Consider the following 26,882-nt stretch of genomic DNA (forward strand, 5'->3'; position numbering starts at 1 on the left):
CAGTGCAGTTAGAAGTACTGCGGCGAATCTCTGGGGGGCTGAAGCCAAGGGGCATGGTGCCCCCCATCATGGAAAGCCTGCTTTTACACACTGGCCACACAGAGGACATCAGTGGCCAAGCTGCATCAGCACCAGTGAAATAGACCTCTGTTGTCTTTTTCCAACTCCAGTGGGGGCAAAGGGGAAGGAAGACGAGGAGTAGTTTAGGCCTGAGCTGAGCAGAGGGCAGATGCTTGGAGCCAGATGGGAGGCTGAAGCTTCGGTTTAGCCCGGACTGGTCGCCTAGATTCAGAGAGTGAGGAATGATCACCAAAATGGGATTTGTCGGCACAAGGGACTGGAAAGTTATGGGCTCTGCTTGGGGTCATTTCAAGGGGCAGAGGCACTGAGAAACCACCAGAGCATGTGTGAAGGCAGAGAAGGTTCTGGCTGAGCTAACAGTGCTGTGGCCTTCTGTTGAAAGGAGGAGCGGTGTGGCACGAGGAACAAAGAGCCCAGTGTGGGCCGAGGCCAGGCCTCTCCTGGAGTCTGATCTGCAAAAGGGTTCCAAGGGAGACTCTGGAGTCCCTTCCCACTCTGTCCGGCAGCTGCACAGAGAGCACGCAAAGCCTTCCTGGGACAAGGGGCTCCCTCTCCAGGCAACCAAATCTATTTTGGGGCATCATATTAGAAAGTGTATTCACCCAAACTGCTTTGCACCCCACACAACACTGTTCTCTACCCCGCGGAGCAAGCCCGCTCCCTTTGGACATTGGCACATGGAGAGCAAGACTCCTTTGGGTCACCCCTTCTTCAAAAGAACATGGCCCCGGCCCCTCTTTCTCTTCCACCACCTTAGGCAAAGCAGGTACAAATCTAGTACAGCCTGTGCTGATTGTGCTCTTTTTAGCTTTTATTTGGAGTGTAAAGCTGTGAGTGCCACGACAGATGGCCAACCGTCCCCGTCCCTCCACTGTGGCCCAAGGGAGGAGCGGGAATGTCCCAACTGTACAGGCTTGCGATCAGCAAACGGTCCAGACCGCCTCCTCCCCCACATCCATTCAGAGTCGCTGGGTCAGGTGCCACTCTGTCTTGCAGCATTGATGGGCTTGAGGGCTGGAGCAGGGCCACGGGGCTCACAGGAATGTGCAAAAGTGAGTAAGTCACAGGCCTGGATGGAGACAGCCCAGCCTGGGAATGAGGGGAGGAGGTGCGTGTGCCAGAAGCCGGGGGTCCAGTCCAGGCCGGCTTGGGGTACATGGTGGATTTCCCAGGCTGGATGGCATGGGCGGGGGACTCACTCCACAGGTGACCCCTGCCTGCTCTGTGTTACCCAAGTTTGTAGGGGGCCCCCTTGGGCCCTTCATTCAACCACATCGATGGACAGCATGGCCTTGATTGCAGGGAATTTGTTGCAGGAGAAGTCAGCGAGCAGCTGCTTGGTGCCACTCCGGGTGGGCAGGATCTCAAAACGCACCCGGGACCGCTCTTTGGGGCGTAGGGTTGGCACGCTGGTGGGGAAGGGCATGGTCAGCGTCAGTGGGGAGGCTCATGGACCTCAGGCTAGATGGGGCCCCTGCAGCCTCAAGTCCTGCGCTGATGGGGCTCCCTCTGGCTCCCTCCCTGGGCCTGCCTCCCCTTCTCCTCTAGCTTGGGGCCCCTCAGCAAGGGACGGAGGGAGGCCCATGATCTCCCACATACAGAGAGCCTGGAGGACCAGCTCCAAGCCTTGGTGGTCTGAACTTCCCAGGAGTTCAAGTCTGAGAACTCCCCAAACCAGATGCAAATGTGCATTCCCACATGCAGATTCTCCCCGGAGGCTGTGGGGAGGCCCGCCTCTGACTCTCTCCCACCACCCCACACCCACCCCTCAGGCCCGGGACTCACTCAATCCTGAGGCTGCCCAGCAGCAGGCCGCTGCCCTCCACCATCAGCACGCAGTCCTTCACCGGCTCATCCAGTGGGTTGGAGAAGAGCATTTGTACATTCACGGGCTTCTGCACCCGGGCCTGGTCCAGCACCTACGAGGAAAAGGGTTGATGGAGTCAGCGCATGGGCTGCCAGCCTCACCTGCCACTTGGTGGGAGGGAGCCCACCAGCCTGGGTGGGCAACTCAGTGATGGGAAGACTGAGATGCAGGCCCTTCCTAGGAAATTGCCCCCATCTGCCATGTTTCTGATGGGACACCCAGGCTTGGAGGGAGAGGCAGCCCGCTGTAGTGGACAAGAGCACTGAACCTTCCCTGCCCGTCATCCTGGTCATGCTGGGAAGGGTGGCCCGTTTCCCGGGACAACCCCGTTCCAGGTGGGTGGAAACTGTTTCATTCTGAACTTAGAAACAGTACTTTCCTGGGGCGTCAGGGTGGCTCAGTCGGTTAAGCGTCCCAGTCTTGATTTCAGTTCAGGTCATGATCTCATGGTTCATGAGTTCAAGCCCCACGTCAGGTTCTGCGCCGACAGTGCGGAGACTGCTCAGAATTCTCTCTCCCTCTCTCTCCCTGCCTCTCCCCCACTTGTGCTTGAGCTCGAGCCCCACGTTGGGCTCTGTACTGAGCTCCAGCTTGGAGCCTGGAGCCTTCTTCAGATTCTGTGTCTCCCTCTCTCTCTGCCCCTCCCCTACTCGCACTTTGTCTCTCTCTCACACTCTCAAGAATAAATAAACATTTAAAAAAAGAAAAAGAAAAAGAAAAAGACAAGCAGTATTTTCCTTGAGGCTCCCATTCACTGGTCTTTTTCTTCCCTTCCAGCCTGGAAGCTCCCTCCTTGGGGAGCCCACACTTGCTCAGACCCCCACTCCACAGGACACGGCATTGGGCCCCTCCATTCAGGCCACTCGCCTCTGATGACACCCTAGTCTATTGGTGTCCTTTGAAACTTCTGGATCCAGTTTCCCTGAGTGCCATGTGTGGTCCAGACAGGGCTCCTGCACCCCATTGTCCTTGGTCAGAGGCCAGAGAAGCCTCAGTTTCCCATCAGAAAAGCAACCTGGACTGTTTGCCGTCTAAGAGAGAGCTGTGTTTCTGCCAAGAAATTGCCATGAGGTGGAGGACACACCATCTCTCCTGACCTCCACCCCCTCATCTGATAAAGTCGGCTAATCACACCTCCCTACCTTCCAAAGAAGGAACCAAATAAGATCATGGAAACAGAAGAAAGCATTTGGGAAATAGAAACCATATGACTGGTGGATTTCTTTTCTTTTTCTTTTGAGGATCACTAGACGTGGCTGCTTTTTGTCTGGTTGGTTTTTCTTTTCTTGCTGCTGATCCACACAATCACCATTTTCCAGTAATAAAGCATCCGTTTGGATACATTCAGCAATTAAGGCCTCTCTGGTTCCAGAGTCTTTGTTCTTTTAATAAGGCCTTGGGATGCCTACCAACAATTTGTGTGTGAATGAAACACCAAGACTATGATCTCGACCCTAATTCTTCCTCCAGAACTCACTTGCAGGGGTGACATCATTTGAAGCATGAAGCCTAATTTTATGCCATTGGGATACACCAAGGCTACTTAAACACTGATGCAGTGTTCACCTTGATGTTCAATTTTTGTGTATTATTCTTCTTTTGTTATTGCTGCTTACCAGCCTGTCCCATTGACCCAAATCTGTATATGCACCCAAAAGAGAGGATAAGAGCCATCAGAAATCTGTAGCTGGTCATCAGTGGTTCATGGGCCAACTTGAAGGACATCACCCTTTGGAACAAAGTTAAGATTTCATGGTCTGATTCTACAGGATAACGTCCTCAAGGCTTGCTGCTAATCTGTGCTGGATTAAAGAATGGGATTTCACCCAAACTATTACTTTTGCATATAGATTACCCTCTTGAGTTTAAAAATCTGTGCACTGATTCCTTCAAATTAAGGCAAGAACGTGTGATGCTCTGAAGGCTGATGTCAAGGTGAGATTGGGTCTGGAGCAGATTCACACAAAGCTGTCTGAAAGAAGAGAGATCAGATGTCTTTTTAAAAGATCAAGTGAGAAAGTTCTTGGTGGCACATTTCCAGCCAATTTGTATTCTGATCCTTTCTAAAGATATTACAATCTCATTTTAAAGACAAAGGTCACTCGATATGGAATTCTAAAAGCAACAGTGTTGCACAGTAGTGTTCAATAAAAGATAAATAAAGCTGTAAGAGTGCCTGGGTGGCTCAGTTGGTTGAGTATCCGAATTTGGCTCAGGTCACGATCTCACTGTTCGTGAGTTCGAGCCTCACATCAGGCTCTGTACTGAGAGCTCAGAGCCTTGAGCCTGCTTCAGATTCTGTCTGTCTGTCTCTCTCTCTCTGCCCCTCCTTTGCTCATGTGCTGTCTCCCTCTGTCTCCCAAAAATAAATGAATATTAAAGAAAAAAAGAAACATTAACAAATTTTTTTTTAAAAAGGTAAAGCTATAAGAATGTTTGAGGATACTGGGTAAAGGAGTATAATGGGGGAAAACTACCTTCGCTTAAACACTGATCATCTTAACACAGAAGGTTTTCCTAACAACCAGTTGCTGCTACCCAGCAGCCCCTCCCAGCCTCAGCTGTCCGTCACATTTGCAAGGAGCATGCGCAGTTCTTGGACATGCCTTGGGAAGCAGGAGAGGCTTTGGCACACAGGGCACAAGCACCAACTGACAATGAGGACTCGTGGGTGGGGAAGAATGTAAGCCGGGAGCCCAGTGCCCTGCTCCAGTCATGGTTATTACACAAACTGTGATTAGCTTCTAAGATCTGGTACGAGGGGAGCCAGTGATGGGCCCGGAGCAGGGGCAGCACCTCCCCGAGGGGAGCTTACAGACCGGTAGGAGGACATAACCAACATCAAGTGCACAAATACGGATATAACTTCAACTAGGACAGACGCCATGAAATAAGGGCACAGAAGGCTCTCAGGGGCGAGTAACTGGAGACAGGGCCTAATTTGGCGGGGCAGGGAGAGGGCACAGCAGGAAAGGCTTATCTGGGGAAGTGACCCTTGCAATGGGAGGCATTTTATTATCACTATGACAAAGTTAGAGCAATGGAGACACAGAGATCAAGGGGCTTACTCGGGGTGGCTGCTAATAAATGGTGGGGCCTGGATCCAAGGTCCGGCTCAAGGGCTGAATGGCTGCCCCTCTCTGCTTTCCCCTAAACTGCCTGTCCAGTACATTGGCTGCCCTTCTGAGATGGGGGACCTCTCCCCACTGTGAGGCACAGTCTAGACCAATCAGAACAGTGAAAGAGCTCAGTCACAGCCTAGCTGCCTGGGAGCAGGTGCCCTGGGTCCCTGTCCTCTGAGATTAGGAATTTTCGAAGCTAGGGGGCAGCTTAGGGAGGGGGTGGGTCCAGGACGTCACAATTATCTGACTCCTCTAGAAATCTGGAACTCAGAATGCCGGTGGCATTGTTATTGGACAGAAAAGGTAGGCACTATCTAGGTGGCTGGGGCAGACGGTAGATACGGCAGATGTGGGAGGACCTGACCCAAGAGGCTCTCTGCGGGACCCCATAGGAAGATGCTCTCTCCTCTGCCCATCCAGCACCTCACCCCTCAGATTTGTGATGTTTGACTTTGGTGTTCTCCTCCTTGAGCCGGGGGAAGGGAAGGGTAGGTAGGTCCTGGGGGCTAGACAGGAAGGGACAGGCTCCAGTGCTGGAGAAGGGACAGAGTGGCCCCAGGAGCCTCCTGTAGACCTGCAAGGCCCCCCTCCCACCCCACAGCTGGGCTCCTGGGAGGGAGCACAGCCAAGAGCAAGCCCTAAAACCAGAGACAGAGACATCCTCATCCTCAACAACCATGAAGATGCTATTGCTGGCTGTGGACACACCCAGACACCTGGAAAGGGCTCTGGGCCCTGAGGTCCAGTCCAGGCCCTGGCAGTGACAGCCATTCCCTTCTCTTCTCTGGGCTTCAATTTCCTCACATATGAAGTGGCAGAGAATGGGGGCATAAGAAGAGGCTCCTAAGAACCCACGATTCTGTAACTCTGGTGTCTTGGAGGTAGAGAGACACAAGTGAGTGGTGCCCATTTCTGATAATGCTCTGCGTATGTGAGGCTAGGCTGTGGGCTTCCTGGGGGCAGGACCCACCCCTTGTGGGTCTCGGTGATTCTGGGGCCTGGCACAGCCCAGAACACAGCAGGTGCTTGGAGCTGAGTGGGCGAGCAAGCTGAGGAACCCCTCGGGCTGTGTCTCAGTAGATGCCCCCAGTGCATCTGGAACCCAAACCAAAGTCCACAGGCAAACGTGCTTATTTAATACCAGAAACAAGGATGCTGGTCTGAGTGGGGAACTCTGGGCCATCCTTTTGGTGGAGGTTGGACCCGGGCTGGGTCTACGTCCTAGACCCTCTTAGTGGAGGAAGAGCTGCCTTGTAGTTTGGGGGTGCTGGTAGGGCTGAGCAGGCTGAGGAGGCACCCATTAACCCCCCTTTACCTCCAGGGTCAGGCTGGGGTTGTCCAGGATGATGTCCCTTTCTACCAACACCTCAGCCTCGTCGGAGGCCTGGCACACAGCGGTGGTCCGGATCATGTTGTCTGCCTTCAGGTACTTCTCATACTGAGCATACGTAATCTTCACGGGATGCTGTACCTCTGGAAGGAGAAGCCAGGGAGGGCAGAGTGAGAGAGAGTGGGGGTGGACTTCTGGAATCTTCAGAGCTGACACCAAGCCAAGGCCGCAGGAGCTGGCCGGGAATGTCTGCCAACTACGGCTTGATGGAGCCCTCCTGGCTGGGCCCTGTGGGAAACAGGCCCCTGTTCTGTGCAGCCTCCAGAGCCGAAGCCAGGGAGGGACCAGCACTCTGGCGGGCTGGGCGGCCTCCCAGGAGGATGGGCTGGATGGGCTAGAGGCACTTCCCATCCTGGAGCTTGTCTGTGAGCAGGGAAACATACCAATGTTAGCTGATTGCCTAACGATGACAACAATAGTGAGGACAACACAACATTAACTAGTAAGGGAAGCCAGGGATTGGCTGGCTAAATCTAATAGCCTGGGACTCTATTGTGACCGCTCCCCGAGCCACCTCACCCCGGCTGGTCTCTCCTGCCTCTGAGTCACCCCCACACACCAGGCAGATGTGGCTTTGGAAGCACTCCCAGGTCCAAAATCATGTTCCTCCTCATCCAGCCCACTTCAAAACCTTCCCGTGCCTCCTTGCTGCCTCAGAAAGAAAGGAGGATTGTAAGGGGGGAGAATAGGAAAAATGAGATAAAAACAGAGAGGGAGGCAAACCATAAGAGACTCTCAAATACTGAGAACAAAGTGAGGGTTGCTGGGGGTGGAGGAGATGGGGGATGGGCATTGAGGAGGGCACATGATGAGATGAGCACTGGGTGTTGTATGTAAGTGATGCATCACTGGACTCTGCTCTTGGAGCCAAGACGACACTGTATGTTAGCTAACTTGACAATAAATTACCAAAAAAAAATGTTCTGACCCCTCATTCTGGCCCTGCATCACTAAGCCCAACACACCTCCCCCTTCAAAGACCCCTCAGTAGGGGCGCCTGGGTGACTCAGTCGGTTAAGTACCCGACTTCAGCTCAGGTCATGATCTCACAGTTCATGGGTTCGAGCCCCGCATTGGGCTCTGTGCTGACAGCTCGCTCAGAGCCTGGAGCCTGCTCCAGATTCTGTGTCTCCCCTTCTCTCTGCGCCTCCCCTGCTCATGCTCTGTCTCTCTCTGTCTCTCAAAAATGAGTAAACGTTTAAAAAAACTTTAAAAAACCCAGAAAGATCCCTCACTGATTCTCATTGTTCCTCTGACAACACAGGCACGTCATGGCCAACTAGAAGGTTCCTTCGGGTGGAAATGCCTTCCCCGGTTTCTGTCCATCAGCGATCGTGCTGGGTGGCCTGGGGTGCCCCAGCACCCACAGGGTCCTCTGTCCTTTGAGGAGGACCCTTTGGGGTCCTCTGCCTCTGCTGTTCGCACTGGAGGAGCGTGCCCTGCCTGCCCCGAATGTGCAGGTGAATGTGCAGGGGTGTTGTTCGTTTTGCCAGTTCTCTTACGTGAATCATTTTTGACCCACAAAAATAGCTCTTCCCCAGAGCTTTGAAGGGAGACAGCAGCTTGGCGGTTGCTTCTGGAGTGGCGAGGGCTCCTGCTAAAGCTGGGATTCCAGCTCGCCACCACTGGTCTAAATTCTTCCAGAAGCCAGGCTTCTGGGGTGCTGCGTTCCGGCAGGTGTAGCACATCTCAGTATCTCAGTTTCCCTACAGACAGCGCCCTTTCAAGATGGGCTGTATAATTAATCCGTTTTTATTATGTGAAGCAAATAGCCACCCCACCCTTGTTAATCTGCTTTGTAAATCCCAACTTTTCATAACAGCTTGGAGGATTTTGCCAATGTGGGCACGCCTGCATTCTAATCCTCTCAGAGCTCTGGCCTTTTTCTGCTCCGCCTCGCTCCCTTCCCCTGTCTGTCTGCACTACCCAGGACCGCGGAGTCTCTGTTCCTCCCTAGTTCTCCGGCCTCCAAGAACACCCATCATGGCAGAGGGGAATCAGGAAGCTTCCCTCCTGGAGGTGGTGTGGGGAGGGAAGGGACAAGGGTCTAAGACCCTGCTCTATATTGCAACCCGTCCAGGGGCAAATCTGAAAAGTGATTCATTGTAGGAGTGGGGAGCGATGGGGTGGGGGGTGCAGCATGTGGGAGGGGTGGCAGACATGCAATCTAGAAAATAGGGGGTGGGGTGGGCTTGGATTTAGCATCAGGACACCCCGGACCAAGACCCCAGTACCGCCACTTACTCACTACAATGCTTAATCTCTTAAGCAAGGTCACAATCTCTCCAAGCCTCAGTTTCTGCCTCTGTGAAAGGGGATACTGAAATGTCCCCATTTTAGAAGATCAAATGAGAGAGGATATAAGGAAGCTCTCTGCACCCTAGGCGAAGTGGGATGTACCTGTAAGGGACATTGCAGCGTGGCTACTAACCACAAAAGCCTCCCTCCATTCTCCCCCAGGGTGTAGAAGGATATGGATTGGCACCGCCCTGACCTGCACTGCTCACTGTGACAACTTTCAAAACTTCAAAACCCAAGGATTAACCACAGTGACCACGGGTTGCTCCTCTCCTAGTCAGCAGAGTCCGTTCCAACAGGAACTACCCAACCCCGAAAGAACATCAGACACCTTGGATGCGCGGTGTCCCTGCAAACCACAGGATGACTTACCTTCTTCGGGATCCAGGGATATTGTGACAGAGTCCTTCCACACTTCGTGTACCAGCGTGCCGTTGTAGACGATGGTCCAGGCCGTCATGTTCACGGTCACTGTCTTCATGTCGCTTGTCAGGTTTTTGAGTATCAGGGCCATGTTGACTTCTTTGCCCACCTCCAGGATGCCGGTGACCTTGAACTTCCCGGAGACGCTGGGCTCCCTTCCCTCTCCTACCAAGTGTCTCGCAGATGTTGCGCCAAAAGCCGCATGAGGTTTAAGTTTCCCCAAAGCCTTTTCAAACACTTGTCTTTCCTGGCTGGAGCCTGTGTGGTGGGGAAAGCGGGGCGCATGTCAGAGGGGGTGGCAGCCTGGACAAAGGACGGTGCTCTACCTGGAAAGACAGCCTGGGACTAATTGGCCATGTTGTTATAGCAAAGGCTCTGATCCAAGCAAGGGTCCACACTCTCCGGGGCGCCTCATCCCTCTTAACGCGAGGCTCACGGACCAGCCAGTCTGTAGTGCTTTTCCCAGTCAGCTCCACATTTCCAAGGAGCTGTAGGGAAGAAGCTACAGCAACACCTACACTAAGTTACCATATGGCTTGATATTTTGCTCAGGTTAATTAGGTTAGATTGCTTACTTCTTTTCTTTGTTGTATTTATTTATGTTTGGATAAAAGGTCCCTTTCGAGAACAAACAGATATTCTAAAAATAAGTAACAGGGGCACCTGGGTGGCTCAGTTGGTCAAGCATCTGACTCCTCCTTTTGGCTTAGGTCACGATTTCACAGATCATGAGTTCGAGCCCCACGTCAGGCTCTGTGCTGACAGCACGGAGCCTGCTTGGGATTCTCTCTCTCTTTCTCTGCTTCTTCCCTTCTCACACTTGCTCGCTCTCTCAAAATGAATAAATAAACATTTAAAAAAGAAAAAGTAACAAAAATGGAGTCGAAAAAAGTTAGAATGAGTTCATAAACAAAAAGAGGGAAAAAAGGTAATGATTAAGAATTGGCTTCCTTAAAAATTTTTTTTTCCAAACCACTTCACCATGTTATTCTGCTTTGTTTCTAAAGATACTTTGAGGTCAACAAGTGACACTTTTGCATCGGTCCAAAAAGAACTTCCCGTGGCTGGTTGGGTTCCACATTATGACTAGTTTAAATTGTCGAGAGACTTCAGGTTTTAAAAGTACAAAGGGGGGGGCACCTGGGTGGCTCAGTTGGTTAAGCCTCCGACTTTGGCTCAGGTCATGATCTCACGGTTCGTGAGTTTGAGCCCTGCATCAGGCTGTCAGCTGACAGCTCAGAGCCCGGAGCCTGCTTCAGATTCTGTGTCTCCCTCTCTCTCTGCCCCTCCCCTGTTTGCTCTCTCTCTCTCTCAAAAATAAATAAACATTAACATTTCTTAAAAATTAAATAAAAGCACAAAGGATGAATTTTCTGACTCTGACTCAGATTGTGAGCACTGCTAAATGTGCTAGTACAAACAGCCCCTGGAGAATGGCCATGGTGACCCTCAAGGTCATGGCTCTTGGGCATTAAGTGAGTAGCCACCTCCAAGCTTCTGGGCTGGTGTTGGCCACACTGTTCACATAAGACTCCCTGTCTTGATCTGAAGATAGACCCACGATCAAGAAGAAGGTGCAATGACCTTCCGGGAACGTGGGCGGATGTACACAAAGAATGACAGTGTATCTGCAGACCATATGGTGGCCCCGGGTCTGCCCCAACCAACTTGTGACATTTTTAAGACAACAGATGACTTACTGTAAGCACTTTACAACTTAGCCAGGCCTTTCCCGTAAGTTACATGTAACAACTGGCTGAGACCTCAGAGGCCAACTCTTAAAAGTAGGGTCTTAAGAGAAGAAGCAACTGATCCAAGCAACTGGTCGAATTGTGGGGTTAGAGGCAGAGAAAGGGGCCGTCCCCAGCTGTCTACACCCATAGTCTAAGGTTCCCCCCACACATCCTACTGAAAAGGAGATAGGCAGCCAGATTACCCAAGCTGATAGCTCCTGGTGGGCTGGGTTCTTTCTGGTGCCTTCCCATCTTCCAGCAGAGTTGTAAGTCCACACCCAGGGCTGATGTCTGTGCAGAGAACTGAGCTTTCTGTGCCCAGGACCTCAAAGCAGGCGTGTTTGCACAATGAGGCTCAGAGCCCAGATACCTATATAGGTCACCTGCTGAGCTTACTCAAGACTAAACTTCCTGCTACCGTCTTCTCCCTCGGTGGTGTTGCCATTGCGCAAATGCTTAGCAACCCATTTTATGAGCTTTTCCTCCCCGGGGCCCTTGGAGACAAGCTGGCATCATTAGGTAAGGAGAACTGGGAACAGCAAGCCGGGTCATCAGCTGTGCAGTCACACAGAGACGGGAGCTCTGCCAAGAGTCCTGCGTGGAGTCACCCCAACCTGGCCACGGCCCAGCCCTTCTCTGTTGGTCAGGAGGTTTGGCTGGGATAGTGAGAGCCCGTCAAGAAGCAGAATCAAGGTGTGACAGCAAGGTAAGGAAATCCACAGGACGTACGTCCAAGTAAGCAGTACACTTCAAAAGGCACCCTGGGAGGTCATTCCTCCAGGGCAGCGACAGATGTCCAAGTTGGAAAAAATCACCCCTCTTTAATACGCCCTCCCTGTACCAGGCACTGCACTTGGCCCTTCTGTGCACAAGCTCATTTAAATCCTACTGAAGACAGGCATTGCTGTGCTTATGTTACAAGTGAGGAAGCCAGGGACCAGAGGTCCTAAGACTCCTGCGCGAGGTCTCCTGGTTATAAGTGCATGACGACTGGAATGGACCTCCAGCCCCTTGGCGCCTACACTTGTTTCTACATCAGGACAGTGTTGGAAATTCTCCTACATCTCCCTTCTCCCTGGACTATGAGCTCGGGGAGGGCTGGGGCCCCGCCTGCTGGGTCGCTCATTGCCTCCCCACAGCCTATCACGGAGCGGGCACTGGCTGGGTCTCAGTACGTGTTTATTGACCGAGAGAAGGCTGTCTGATCCCAGCCGTGGGGATGGCCAGCAGAGGCAGATTGGGGACCAAACTGAGGCCACCAATCTCATTACCCTAGGCTTATGCTTCCAAATGTCCATAAATACTACTACCCAGGGGGATCCCTCCCCCCGTCTCATGTACTCTCAGCTTTCCTCTTTTGTGAACTGCACCCGCACCAACCACCAGCAATGTGAGTTTTGGGGTTCACTTTAGGGCGTGCTCTGGGTCCCTTTAGGAGAGCACTTTTCTTGACCCTCAGCATCTGTGTTCGGTGGGATCAACCAAAGTATCTATTTCCAAACACATTAGAAAGAGAGATGTGACCCTGTACGGAATGATGGGCTTGCGAGAGCCACTGTTTATTTACCCTTGGCTGTTTCTACAAATGAATGTCACCTTCACAGGTGGAACTTTGTCACTCTGGAGAATCCCCAATGAGATCAGCTCTGAAGCAGCTTCCAAACTAGAGTAACTAACGTAATTTTCGTAAAGGCAGCTTTGAGGCAATTAGCCTTCCCGGTGAGTCACAGGACATGCTTAAGGCTTCCTGGGGGGCCTCTGATATGTGCCGAGCACCGGCCCACATCTCTGGGGCCTTTGTCCATTTCTTTCTTTTTTTTTAAGTTTTAAATTTTATTTTTGAGAGAGAGAGAGAGACAGCAGGGGAGGGACAGAGAGAGAGAGAGAGACATGGAATCCAAAACAGGCTCCAGACTCTGAGCTGTCAGCACAGAACCCGACACCAGGCTCGAACCCACAAACTGTGAGATCATGGCCTGAGCCGAAGTCGGAAGCTTAACCAACTGAGCCACCCAGGCGCCCCACCATTTCTTAATTCAGATAGTGTTTCCTGCCCATGTTTCTTGGAGGCTCAAAATTTCTCCTCAAGCCCTGGACAGCCTCTCCTGGAAGTCGAGTTTCTCCCGGGGATGTCCAATCACAGGGCTGTCACCCCACGTGTGGGAAAGGGACGAAGCTGGAGAGGAGCCGCACTGCCAGCCACCATGCCCAGTGGCAAAATTCCACCGGCATCGCGCCTGCCTGTGATGGTTCCATCCCCACTGGAAACAGTCGGAGGAGGTGGGCGTTAGTTAGGTGCCCGGGAGCAGTCCTCCCATTCAGGCCAAGCGGGCTGAGAGCACAGGAGGAGGTGAGGAATTTTCCCCGTCTCTGCCCTGGAAGCCGTCTTCCCACCGCCGGGCCAGCGGCGCCCTCCTTACCTTCCTGAAGCTTGTACTTCTCCGTGATGTCCATGCGAGAGTTGGTGCCCACCGCCTTGGTGCTGATGTACCTGCCGATGCTGTGCGTGTCCGAGGAATTCGGCTTCTGGCTGTTGTTGTGGACGTCGTAGATCCAAGCGATGCGGTCGGCGTTCACCTCCGCGAAGACGAAGGGCATGTCGAAGTCCAGGTTCACATCTCCCTCCCGGATGGCGGTAACCGAGGCGGGGCCGCACTGGAACACCCCTGGCAGCCAGGTGCAGAGATTGGACGCGTGCCACGGGCAGGCCCAAGTGCGAGAGCCCACCGCGGGTAGGCTGCCCACGGACCCAGCCTCGCTGCCTCTACCCGCTAGCGCTCCTTCAGACCCCGCTGCCTGCCTCACCCATCTGACACTCGGCTCGGACCTTCCCCGGGAGTCCTGTTATCTTCCGCAGCGACACCCTGCTCAGACCACGTTTTCACTGGACTGGCCAGTCCTGCCTCCGTGAGTGCGAGTTGGCCGCTCACCCGCTCCCTGTCTCCTGAAGGGGAAAATCTTGCTGTCTGTGCTCAGGGCTGCCTCTTTCCTACCTTCCCAAACCCTCACCCCCTATTCTTGGAAGAATACCCTAAACTCAGCCCACCAGACTCTTGCTCCTCTGAGCTCCCAAACCCTGCCTATCCCCTTGCCCCTCCCTTCGACACTTGGGACAAGTGGACCAGATAGAGCGAGCAGGTGTAGACATAGATCCATGAGATACAGTTTCATTCCATACTCAGAATGAAGGTAGCAAACAAGACATGCCCCACAGGTCATAAGCGGGAAGAAGGAAAATTCCTGGAGAGTCTGGGACCCAGGGTCCAAAGGGTGAGGCCGGAAGTGGGAACCAAACCTCTGGGCACCGGGACAGGGTCGGGGCCAGCCTGCATGAGGAGAGCTTGGTTTGGCAGAGGGACACCCTCGAGGGGGCCTTGATCACAGAGGCCTCCAGCTGAGCAGGGCACTCTGGGCTAAATCCCAAGGCAATAGGGACCAGAAGGCTTCTGTGCTGGGAGGGACGGGCTCCTACAGGTGGTGTGGGGAAATCACTGTTGGCAGAGCAGGGCGTCTTTCCCTTGCTGCCTGGCACGTGCCAGGGCCTCCACAGCAGCGACAACAGTCGCGTGGGTGCAGGGAAGCCACTCATCTAAGGAGCAGCCCGAGCCAAGCGAAATTGGGATGGGAAACCTATTCAGAAAATATTTGTGTTTTAATTCCATCAAGCGAGATGGAGAGCACCCAGGTGGCTTTCCTGTGCCCCTGTCCACCACTGTACAGAACAGAGAGACCGGGACCTAGGATGAAACCCAGAGAAAGGGGTGGTAAGCAGGGCCACTAGTGGGTTACCTTGGCTCCTCTCCTGGGGGGTGGCGTCCAGAACCTGCCATCCATTGTACAAGGGGCCCAGGTCAGGCCGCACAAACCAGCCTTCATTCCAGACGTGGAAATTCCTGCGGACAGAACCACAGATTACAGAGCTGGCCACAGGCCACACAGTCGGAGGTGGCAAAATACCGCCTGACGGTGGCGGTGCCTGACAGTGCGGTGCCCCATAGTCGTCGAGTGAGTTTACTCTGTGCTGCTGTGATGTTAAGCAGCTTCCAAGGGTACGATCAAACTTTGGACCCAGGCATCCCTAATCCCCAAACCTGGGTCATTGACCACGATGTTCTACTGCCTTTCTGAGGAGCAGAGAGGCTCCAGGTTAGAGCTAGCAACCAAACCAGGGAAACCCACAGCTTTTTCCTGCGCGTCCTGCTGGGGTACATGTCTGGATCTCGCATTGGCTGAAAATAAATGGGGCTACAGGGACACCTGGGTGGCTCAGTCTGTTAAGCATCCGGCTTCGGCTCAGGTCATGATCTCACGGTTCATGGGTTCGAGCCCCGCGTTGGGGTCTGTGCTGACCACTAGCTCAGAGCCTGGAGCCTGCTTTGGATTCTGTGTCTCCCTCTCTCTCTGACCCTCCCCTGCTCATTCTGTCTCTGTCTCTCAAAAATAAATAAAAACATTAAAAAAATTTTTTTAATAAAAAAAATGGGGCTACAGCAAGAATGACAGGTCTGGCTGAGAGCCACGTGCTTCTGGGCTGCGGTCTGGCTGCCAGTGCTCAGAGGCTCTTCCTCAACGGCATCCCCTCGTCTCCCAATCTGTGTGTCTCAGTCCCGTCTCCAGGCATCACCAATTAGCCAATATCTTAGTCATTCCACCTGCTGGTTCTGTCCTCTCTACACCCACTGCAACTACGTTAGCACTGGCTTTGGCTGCTTTGATCCAACTAGAAAGAAGCTGTAAGTCCAACACGAGTCCAACTTCTATTCAACTTGGAAACACATTTTTTTATAGTCGTGCAGTGCAGAGACTTTGAGGCAGAGGGCCGACTCAGAAACCGTAAAGGAAAATATTGATAAATTTGTCGGCAAAGATATTAAACTTGCATACACCAGCCAAACAAGCAAACTGTTTCCTGTAGGGAGGAGTGACCTCTTGTGCATGGTCACTTCTGCAGAGAACAATAAACTCTGAAAGGAAAAACACGAAAACCAAAACAACAAGAACAACAAAAACAAAAGCAAAAAAACAGAACAACTACCTGAGAGTGAACAAAACAGGAAGATTTCGGAAAAGAGTGTGAACTTGGAGGAAGGAGCCAGCGTGGGGCAAACTGCCCTTTTGGTGACTTTGCCCTAAGGTCAGACCGCAGCTGGGGTGAGGTGCAGGGCAGTAAAAACTCCAACCGACAGCCCGCACGTTTCTGACCCAAGGAGCCAAGAAACAGCCTGGGTCAACCAGGGCCACTGGAGAGCGAGAGAAAAGCCCTGGAAGGGAAGGTGTCGGAGAAAGAGAATCCCAGATCTGTATATAAATTCTGCCCAAGCCTCTGGGCGACTCTGACCCGTGCATGTGTCCAAGCAGACAGCAAGCAGGCGGCTAAAGATAAAAGAAGTGAGCTGAGATTCGAGCTGTTTCCTGCCGCGGGGTGAGCGGGGCTTGCAGTTTGCACCCGCCCCAGGCAGCCTGCTGAAATAAAATAACAGAATCCAGACATACTCAATGCCTGAAGTGCAGTCCCAGATTACTCAACATACGAAGAACCAGAAAAACATGACCGAATCGTCAAGGGAAAAGGCAATAACAGAGAGTAACCTTAAAATAATATAGATGTTGGGGTAATTGGACAAGGACTTTAAAGTAGATACTGTAACAAGGCTCAATGAATTACAGGGAAATATGGCAACAGCAAGTGAAAAGAGAAGAACGGTTAGCAGAGCAAGAGAAACTATTAAAAAAATAAATAAAGGACCAAATGGACATTCTCAATGGAAAAAAAGATGAATATCCTAAATTAAACAATTCAATGGATGGGCTGTCTCGCAGAATTGAGGGAACAGAGGAAAAGTTCTGTAAACTTAAAGACAGACCAGTAGAAATTGTTCAAGCTTGGGGCGCCTGGGTGGCTCAGTTGGTTAAACATCTGACTTCGACTCGGGTCATGCTCTCTTGGCTTGTGAGTTCGAGCCCCACACCAGGCTCCGTGCTGACAGCTCAGAGCTGGAGCCTGCATCAGATTCTGTGACCCTCTCTCATTCTGCTCCTCCCCCCCTCATGCTCTTCCTTCTGTCTCTGTCTCTGTCTCTCTCTCTCTCAAGAATAAATAAACATTAAAAAAATTTAGAAATTGTCCAAGCTGAAGAATAAAGAGAAAAATGGTTGAAAAAATCAATAAAATAAGGAAAGTATATATAACCTATACATAGACAGAGATTTACTATAATTAATATTATAAAGTACTTATAGATCAGTAAGAAAAACACAAGAGGACAAGTCAAACACACCAATAAAGACAATGAGAAGGCAATTTTGACAAGAAATACAAATGATGGGGGCGTCTGGGTGGCTCAGTTTGTTAAGTGTCCAACTTTTGGTTTCAGCTCAAGACACGATCTCAGTTAGTGAGTTCGAGCCCCACATCAGGCTTTCTCCTGTCTGTGCAGAGCCCACTTCAGATCCTCTGTCCCCCACTCTCTCTGCTCTTCCTCTGTTCATGCATGTTCTCTCTCTCAACAATAAATAAATAAAAACTTAAAAAATTAAAAAAAAGTCATTCACGTAAACATATTTAAAAAAAGGAATACAAATGATCACTGATCACTGAACATATGAAAATAGTTTTTATCCCATTACCGTGGAAAGAAGATTAAAGTGATGAGGAGATACCATCACACCCATGCAATGACAAAGAGGAAAGCCCAGGATGACGCATGTGGTTGTGTGATGTTCATTTCCAGGTATAGGAACACAAGCATCGTCAGAGCCCGCTGGTGGGAGTTTAAATTGGGGTGACATTTATGGAGGGCCATTGGGTAATGGGTATGAAAAACCTTTAAAAATCTATATATCTGCTGAGCTGGTTATTTTACTTCTAGGGATTTCTTCTAGAAATAATGCACATGAGTACACATAGGTAAACATGGAAAGGGGCTCACTGTCACGTTGTTTGTCACAGCAAAAATGATCGAGGAAAAACTTTGTCAGCAGGGAAATTGCCAGAGAGGTTGTGGCACAACCTTGCAACAGATTATCCACAAAACTGTGCAAAAGAATGAGCACCATCAACCCAGCATTTATGTGGAAAGATGTCTAAAATATATCAGGTAAGAAATGGTGCATGGTCCCTGATTTTAACCACCACACTATCCTGTCTCTGTTTCTCTAAATTTTTACTTATTAAAAAAAATATTTTTAAAGAAAAGAAAAAGGGGCGCCGGAGTGGTTGGTTGGTTAAGTGTCTGACTTCGGCTTAGGTCATGATCTCATGGTCCTTGGGTTCAAGCCCCGCGTGGGGCTCTGGGCTCAGAGCCTGGAGCCTGTTTCAGATCCTGTGTCTCCCTCTCTCTCTCTGCCTCTCCCCTGCTCTTTCTCTCTCTCAAATATAAAATAAAACAAAAAAATTAATTTTTATTTATTGATGTAGATATAAAAAATTATAAAATAGACAGTTTTACTTGATCCTATTTGGGCAATGGGAACCAACACACATCCATCTATCATGTGTGAATATAAAAGAACAAAATGTCTGGGAGAATCTATCTCAAAATGGTATTAGTATTTTTCTTTGGGAAGTAATATTACAAATTACTTATTTACTTATTAGTTATTATTTTATAAACAGGAAAAACTTGTTTTCATTTTGCATGTTTGGAAGAGGCTTCCTGTGGGGCCAGGCGGGATCTGTGTTTACTACACGGCTACTGGAGGAGTTAGAAGCTCCCCGTAAGTACTGACGGGGTGCTGCATGATCGTGCTCGCCCTGCAAGGAACAAGGGGAGATATAAAAAGACAGCTCCAAGACAAGGCAGAAGGGAAAAGGCCATAAGAGGTGAACAAACAGATGAGTAAGAATAATACTGAGCAAGGATATGAGTGGGGAAAAAGAACACTCTTCTTTACTACTGCAATGAACTAGGTCATCACAATCTTTCTAGAAGGCAATAGCAATAGATGTCAGAAGCCTTTAAAATGTTCATTCTCTTTAACTTAGGACATACCATTTCTAGAAATCTTTCTTATGGGACTAAGCACAGATGTGTTCAAGAGTTATATCCGAGAATGTCCATTATTGTGTTACTTATAACAGGGAAAAGAAGGGAAATAGATAGGTAACCTAGGGAATTGGGACTAGTAATAGTAACAGTAGGAAAAGAAATAATGGTTACACCACACAGTGGAATTTGACACATTCCAAATCTTATTTTTGAAGATTATTTAAAGATGTAGGGAAAATGCTCATAATATAATGTTTTGACAAAGGCACAGGACTTTTAAAAAATAAAAAAGAGGGGCACCTGGGTGGCTCAGTCGGGTGAGCCTTTGGCTTCGGCTCAGGTCAGATCTCACGTTCGTGGGTTCGAGCCCCACGTCAGGCTCTGTGCTGATGGCTAGCTCAGAGCCTGGGGCCTGCTTCTGGTTCTGTGTCTCCTTCTCTCTCTGCCCCTCCCCCTCTCATGCTCTCTCTCTCTCTCTCTCTCTCTCTGTACCACAAATAATAAAACATTAAAATTTTTTTAAATAAATAAATAAATAAATAATAAAAAAGAAACAAAACAGTGAGGTTGGTTTCCGGGCGTGGGAAAAAGGAAGACGCACCCATGATATGCTGTCCTGTAGCTGCCTCGTAAAACGTATACTCCCAATTCCATAAACAAGAGCAACTGATGGAGAAAAGATTGGCTGGAAAACTATCAAATATTCAAAGTGTGTGAACAATAGGATTACAGAGGACTTTAATTTCACTGTCTATTCTGAAATTGCCTGTAACTGTGGGGAAAAAGAGTCATCATAAAAATTATTGCTAGGGAGATCCACAAAATGCCTTGTTGAATGGGCCTCCAAGATCAGTGAGAGTTCACCCAGGAGAAAGCAGGGCGTGCGAGGTGATCAAGGGACAGGACAGGGATGGGAAAGCGGTAAGGACCCCAAGTTTCACATTCATCTAGTTCCTGGCAGAGAACCCTAGGGGAAGGGCGGGTTCGTATCAAAAATTGGTAAGTTGCTGTATTTTAATATTTATTTGCAAGGCAGGAATTTCAGACAGAGCAGATAACACATACATCCTGGTCCCTCCCTCATGTGGAAGTCAGAACTCTACTCACAATTATTTGGGATGCATGTGCCTTGCAAATGCCCAAGGGCACCATCATGGAAATTCTGGTTTGTTTCTGACTGTGTGCCTTGCTCTCTCCCACCTCCCAACCTTGGGCTCTGTTCCAGTCTCCAGGGGTTTCAGGAGGGAGAGGGGCTCAAGAAAAGGACACTCCATAGGTATCAGAACTGCCTGACACATTTACTAAAAGATGTGACTTCCCGTCTCCCTCCACCTAAGTAAAGTCTAATGTAATCTTGAAAGTTTATAAACCATTGCCTTAGAGACAGCATCTGAGTTATGCTGAATTCATGGGGTCAGGGGACCCATCTAGAAAGGGAACCCCAAAGCCCTATACCTTTCACTGTAAACTCCCACTTGTCCTAAACACAGTCCAGATACCACCTCCTCCAAAAAAGTCTTTTTCTGATGTGCTGAGACAGTGCCGCCACACATCTGTGCCATCTCCCAATCTCGTGCATCATCTAGTTATTTGACTTTTTCTACTCCGTAATTGCCAGTCTTCTCATGCTGCTGTGAGCTCCTCTGGCATCGTTTCTGCATCTCACTCCTCTTGGTGCCCGGCGCCCCGGACAGGGTGGGTCTGGCACAGAGTACACACTTAATCATGTTTTCTGGAGCCCAGGCCACTCTTGGAGCCTTGGTTTCCTTGCTGCAGGTCTGAGCGAGGCACGTTGGGGTGGCTAAGTGTTAGCGGAGGCCAGTAGTCATGGAGAGATTGCATCAGGAGCTAGCAAGTCAGGCTGAGGTGTGATTGTCAACAGCTCTTCCCCAGAACTAGGCAGCTCTACCTCCCATGACAGGGCAGGGCACTCCCCACATGCCTTCCATCTCAGAGCTATATAATGTCTACAAGTGGAGTCAGGTTTGACTCTAGAAATTGGGGAATCGAGTCAAGGGAATGAAGAAAACAAACCAGAAATGTCAAGATAAAGATAACCTTGGCCATCCTGTTCCAAATCCTCTGCTTACTGCTCAGTGACAGAACAAGGTCCCACAGGCCTCCTCTACAGTGACTCAGAAAGGAGCCGAATAAAAGAAGCATCCCATAGGAAGCTCCCTGTCCCCACCTCAAAGGAGCCTGATTCTCAAGAAGTGAGTACTCCAGAACCTCGTCCGTCTTAAGCCAAACCACTAGCATGAGCAGAATGGCTTGGAAGAAAATGTTTTCCACTGAATGCAGTTAATGTGATTTGAAGAAAGAAGGTCTGGAAGAAATTGCTGAGGTCCCCTGACCCAGCCCTTCGTTTCACAGATGGGAAACTGAAGCACAAAAAAGTGAAGGAACTTATGTAAAGTCATACACTTCTCTAGGGAGCCTAAATATCTCTCTTACTTCTCTCCAGGCCTTTGTTTTCTCATTTATGGAATCATCAGGTCCCTCCCCAAGATCCTTCCTCTCTCCTAAGGTTCTCTGATTTGGGAAAGCCCTGTTGACAAGGATCTATGCTCCACCCCAAGATGGACGCAAATTCACTGTTTGACTTTGGGCAAGTCATTTCTCCTCACTGAGGCCATGAGATAGCATTTAGTCTTTTAAAAAAAATGTTTATGTATTTTGAGAGAGAGAGAGAGAGAGAGAGAAAGAGAGAGAGAGAATGCATGCTAATGGAGGAGGGGCAGAGAGAGGAAGAGAAAGAATCTCAAGCCAGCCTCTGGTTACCAGCACAGAGCCTGACTCAGGGCTTGATGTCACCAATCGAACCATGAATGAGATCATGACCTGAACCGAAATCAAGAATCAGACACTTACCTGACTGAGCCACCCAGGTGCCCCAAGATAGCGTTCCGTCTTACAGAGAAGTGCCATCTGCCACCAAAGTTTGAATCAAAGAACCCAGCTCCTCCATCTGCACGAGTTGGACGGCATCCAACCTCACCACAGCTCTGCTTGGCGTCCAGCCAACCAGGAAAATCTCAAAGTCAGCAGTGTTCGCTTGCTCAGGGTAACATCAATCAGGAATAATAACAATGTTCTCTGGCATCTCTCTGGTGCTTTACATTTCACCAAGATGCCTGGGTTCGAAATCCCAGCTCTACTGTTTGCTGGTTATGTGCCTGGGGGTTAGAGGGGGTGACCCTGTGTCTCAGTGTCCTTGACTGTAGAATGGGGATGATGACAAGTGCCTACCTCATCATTTCTGAAGGGTGAGTGTAGGCACTGAGAGAAGTACCTGGCACACAACAATTGCTCAACAAACTATTTGTTGCTGCTGTTATTATCAGGCACTACTGGGCATGTCACCTCACTTGATCCCTACCTTCTTCTGTTACTTTAGGCAAATCTGGGCAAGGTTCTAAAAGCTTTCAACATTTGCAACCTACAGAGATTCGGATCAAAGTTTTTCTGTCCAAACCCAGACTACCTTCTAATAATAGGTTAGTGAAGTCGCACCAGGCAAAGAAAGACTGGTGGTTTATCTCCCCCTGGGTGGCATCTGTGCAGAAGGGACAGCATGGATCCCTTGGGAAGGGGAGCTCTCAGACAAAAAATGGGGGTGAGCTGGAGTTGTAGAGAATCAAAACAATGAAAGGCAGTGAGAGACTTAAGTAAATGTTTAGTTTGGGACCAGCCCTCATATTTCCCTGATGGAGAAACGTGGAACCAGAAAGATAAGGTGGCTTCCTAATAGGGCAGGATGGTAGTAGGGCTAGAAACAGGACTGGGGTCTCCTTGTCTCCATACCAACCTGTGCCACTTCCCTACCTTCAGCTGGTAGGGGCTGGGGTGGGGAGGGACCTCTGGTAGCCTCTGCTTTCTGTGGAGGCTTCAGAAAAGGCTGGTGGTGGTGAGAGCGTGAGGGGTAAGGAGACCCCCAGCAAAGATCAGAGCTTCTTGGGCCTGATACCCTCCAATGAGGCCCCCCGAAAAGACAGCAGAGACACCCTGGAATGTCTCCATCAGCCCATACTTGTCCTAACACGATCACATTTGGAATGAATTATAAAGCTAATGTGGGGTGGGCGTGTGAACCAGTAACCAGGAGATCCAGGTCCTAATTCCAAATTCAGCATAAAAGCCCCACTTTTCTGCTCTCAGGAAGCCCTCCTTGAGGACTCCTTCACTGAGCTCCCATGGCACTTACTGTCAACACCACGCATCATCCTGTGTCGCTAAACGGCCTCTACTAATGGCTTGCCCGTACCCTGGCTTCTAACAGCAGCAGAGGGATTGAGTCTCAAGCTTCCTGGCCCCGCTGGGGTTCCCAGCATGTAGGACCATCACAGAAGAGTTATGCCCAGTGGGACCTCCCCTCCCAGATGATGTTGGACCAGTCACCTCCTCTTGTGAAGGAAACCAAGGCCAGCAATGGCACTGCCCCAGCGATGAAAACAGGTTGCAATGAGGTTTTGGACACAACAACAAAAGAAAAAAACAGGGAGAAGGAAAGGTACTCATTTATGAGAAGCTGGAAAATAAAATCTTGCTAAAGCAGTAATGTCATTAGAGAGAAAGTCGTATGTGCGCAGATCAAGTAAAGGACATCCTGAAATAAGCTTTCTCTCCGTCATTACACCCTAGAATCCGTGTGACCTTGGGTGAACTACATAAGCCTTACTCTCCTTCGGAGGTGAGGGGATATTTATATTACTAAGTTCCATTGTTGGTGTGGGCTTCTTGTTTATTTGTTTTAACATTAATATTTATTCTCCTTTGACTTATTTAGTTGGTGACATTAAGCACATTTCAGAAAAGCTGGACCTTCCTATTATGAGAATATTAAGTAATAGGGAACGTTTTATACAGACTATCTCAGAATTGAACCTCTGGAAATGGATGGCATCAGATTATCTAGCCAAAAAATGCATGTGAGTGATTGTGTGTGTGTGGGATATCCTTTGAAATGGATTAAAACAGTAGATTATTGATATAGGCCTGTAGTTCTTTGCATATATAGGCACACAGAAATCTATGTGAATGTACAGATATAAACATAATTATTTTTAGTTGCCATTTGGTAATAACTTGCCATACTGTACAATCTCAAATAGCGGTAAGAATATTTATTGCATGTATAGGTCTATGTCTGTAAGTTTTATATAGCCTACTTCTGGTGGCCACCTACTATACATTGCATGTATATGTGTGAGTATAGATACATACACACATGGCATATACATGATTAGAACTACATATGCTCAATTACATACAAAGCTTCTTATTTTCAGTTGGAATCCAGAATAAACTAGCTTTTTATTGTATCAGTACAGGTACATAAAAAGTACATATGCATCGGGCGCCTGGGTGGCTCAGTCGGTGAAGTGTACAACTTTAGCTCAGGTCATAATCTCACAGTTAGTGAGTTCGAGCCCCACATCAGGCTCTGGGCTGACAGCTTGGAGCCTGGAGCCTTCTTCGGATTCTGTGTCTCCCTATCTCTCTCTAACCCTCCCCTGCTAGCACACTCTTTCTCTGTGTCAAGAATAAATAAACATTTAAAAAAAAGTACATATGCATAAGAAAAAATGTGTTGTTTTCCTTTAAGAAAGCCCATAAGCCATACAAGTTGCCTGAAATAAGACAAATTTATATTGGTTACTAGAAAATCAATAGCTTCAACATTTATCATTCTGAGATACAGTGGGTCTAATGGACCCTATAAATTCAGGGGAATTGTGGAGCCCGTGAACCATTGTTTTCCACTGGTATCAGACCCTTCATCTGAAGGCAGGGGGCTGGACTGCCAGACTTCACAGAACCTTGGGAAGAGGTGTGTTGGATCTTACTAGATGTCTAATCAGCGCTGCCCACATTTCCATTCTAAAGCTTGTGTTGCCTAAATGTCCATCACCTGATGAATGGATCAAGAAGATGTGGTATATATATACAATGGAGTACTACATGGCAATGAGGAAGGATGAAATATGGCCATTTGCAGCAAAGTGGATGGACCTCGAGGATGTCATGCTAAGAGAAATAAGTCAGGCAGAGAAGGACAGATACCATATGTTTGCACTCATAGGTCTAACAGGAGAAACCTAACAGAGGGCCATAGGGAGAGGAAGGGGGAAAGAGCTGGGGAGAGTGAGGGACACAAATCATGAGAGACTATTGAATACTGAAAATGAACCATGGACTGAAGGGGGAGGGGGAGGGAGGGGAGGGGTTGATGGTCACGGTGGGGGGCACTTGTGAGGAGAAGCACTGGGTATTATATGGAAACCAATTTGAAAATAAACTATTAAAAATCTTTTTAAAAAAAGAAAGAAAGAAAAATAAAGCTTGCGTTGCTGTGTTAACTTGCCTCCCAACTCCTGTTTGGGGCTGGGTCTCAGGGCTGTGCAAAGTCAGAAGCTGCTCAGGTCTGGTGCTCAGAAAGGGTCCACTACTCACCACACGCTATCACTGCCCTTGTCCATGGGTCTCCCATAGGGGTCATAGTACACATCCACACTGAGGTTTCGGTCTGTGTCATGAGCTGAGTTGAAGTTGGTGACCACCCGGGAGGGAATCCCGAAAGACCGAAGCACTGCAAGTCAAGGGGGCAGTATGAGGACCCAGGCTACTGTGGGAATGATCCTTTGGGGTCCCCCACTGTTGCCCACCGATGCAGAGTACCTGTGTTGAGGGTCCCAGCAAAGACCCAGCACTGGCCATATCGAACTGGCCTGAAGCCAGACCTTTTCCACTCCTTGAGGATCTCCACGCTGCCATTCCAGTTCCGTGGGTCCCGGCCACCCGTGTAGTTGCCACTCCAATTCCCAGAAATCACACCGTTGTCATCATTGCCATTGACCTGGGCAGGAAAAACCCCACATGAATCAGTGTAGAGTTTAGGGGACCAGGTGAGGAGATGAGGAAGGAAACTGGGGAGATGTCATATTTTTCTGTGTCTTTCTGATTTGGTGATGATCATTATAATAATGATCCTCTAGGAGCATTGAGTTCGGTTTAAAGGAGCTTTGTTTAATGGGTCATGATCGATTGCCCATAATCCATCTATCATTCCTATGAGCAGGCTCACATGGCCCATGGAGGCTCCACAGCTTGTCAGTGTCAAGGGAAGGTCAGAACATGAGCCTGCAGGTGATTTCCTGCCAGAACTCAGGGGCTGTCTTTGATGCCTGACTTGGGAGTCTATGTTTTGAAACTCAATGTTGGTGTACTGGTCTTCGGAAAAGGTCCCTTTGGAGCTTCAGCAGCTAACTTCTTCTCGGAATGCATAAAGATGGAATATTGCTTTTCATTCATTCACTCACTCAATTCATTCATTCCACTTAAGACGTGATTCTTATAGAAGTAACAAGCAGGATGCAGTGTGAATAGGGCACCCGATTGGGAATCAAAAGACCTGAGTTCCATTGTCTTTTAGAGACACATATTGAAATCTTTATGAATGAAAAGATGCCACGCCTGGGGTTAATCAAACAATCTGTAAAGGAGGGAGTCAGAGATGAAACATGACTGGCCTTGGGTAAGGGAACTACTTAAGCTGGGGGTGGGTCCATGAGAGCTCATTTTACTTTTCCCCTTACTTTTGTGAAGGTCTGAGCTTTTCCGTGATAGAAAAGTTAAAAGAGAAAGAAAGGAGAAACCAATTTATGAGGCCAACTTTGCCCCTTGCCAGCTCAGTGACTGCGTGTAGGTCAGTTCAACCTCTCTGGGCCTTCGTTCTTCACCTTCCTTCCCATACAAGGAAATGGGAAATGACTTCTAACAGCCAAGTGTTCAAAGTTTAGGAAACTTTGACAGGCATTTATTGCAACCGTCCAGTAAGAGGCTGTGAGCCCTTCTCCCTCTCTTTGTGGGGCTCCACGAGGGGCAAGGCCAGTGAGAACAGAAGGATCCTTACCCAGCCTCCTGCAGCCCCTCCGTATGAGAGGTGTGCTTCTCCACCCATCTTCCAGGAAAGCCTGGACT

General features: G+C 49.4%; 1 protein-coding gene across 1 annotated transcript in view; it reads right to left on the reverse strand.

Annotated features, from left to right (window-relative positions):
- Positions 1-914: 914 nt before the first annotated feature.
- Positions 915-26,882, reverse strand: part of TGM3 (transglutaminase 3) — a 31,099-nt gene continuing 5,131 nt past the window's right edge. Inside the window, exons 6-13 of the mRNA XM_029917924.1 lie at positions 25,581-25,758; positions 25,356-25,491; positions 14,704-14,807; positions 13,335-13,580; positions 9,131-9,439; positions 6,386-6,543; positions 1,867-2,000; positions 915-1,490 (exon numbers count right to left, since the gene is read on the reverse strand). Of these exons, the coding sequence (XP_029773784.1) occupies positions 1,343-1,490; positions 1,867-2,000; positions 6,386-6,543; positions 9,131-9,439; positions 13,335-13,580; positions 14,704-14,807; positions 25,356-25,491; positions 25,581-25,758 (1,413 nt within the window). The 3' untranslated portion in view covers positions 915-1,342. The remainder of the gene's footprint in view (positions 1,491-1,866; positions 2,001-6,385; positions 6,544-9,130; positions 9,440-13,334; positions 13,581-14,703; positions 14,808-25,355; positions 25,492-25,580; positions 25,759-26,882) is intronic.

This window comes from Suricata suricatta, chromosome 12 (genome assembly GCF_006229205.1).
Source record: "Suricata suricatta isolate VVHF042 chromosome 12, meerkat_22Aug2017_6uvM2_HiC, whole genome shotgun sequence".
Classification (NCBI taxonomy): Eukaryota; Metazoa; Chordata; class Mammalia; order Carnivora; family Herpestidae; genus Suricata; species Suricata suricatta.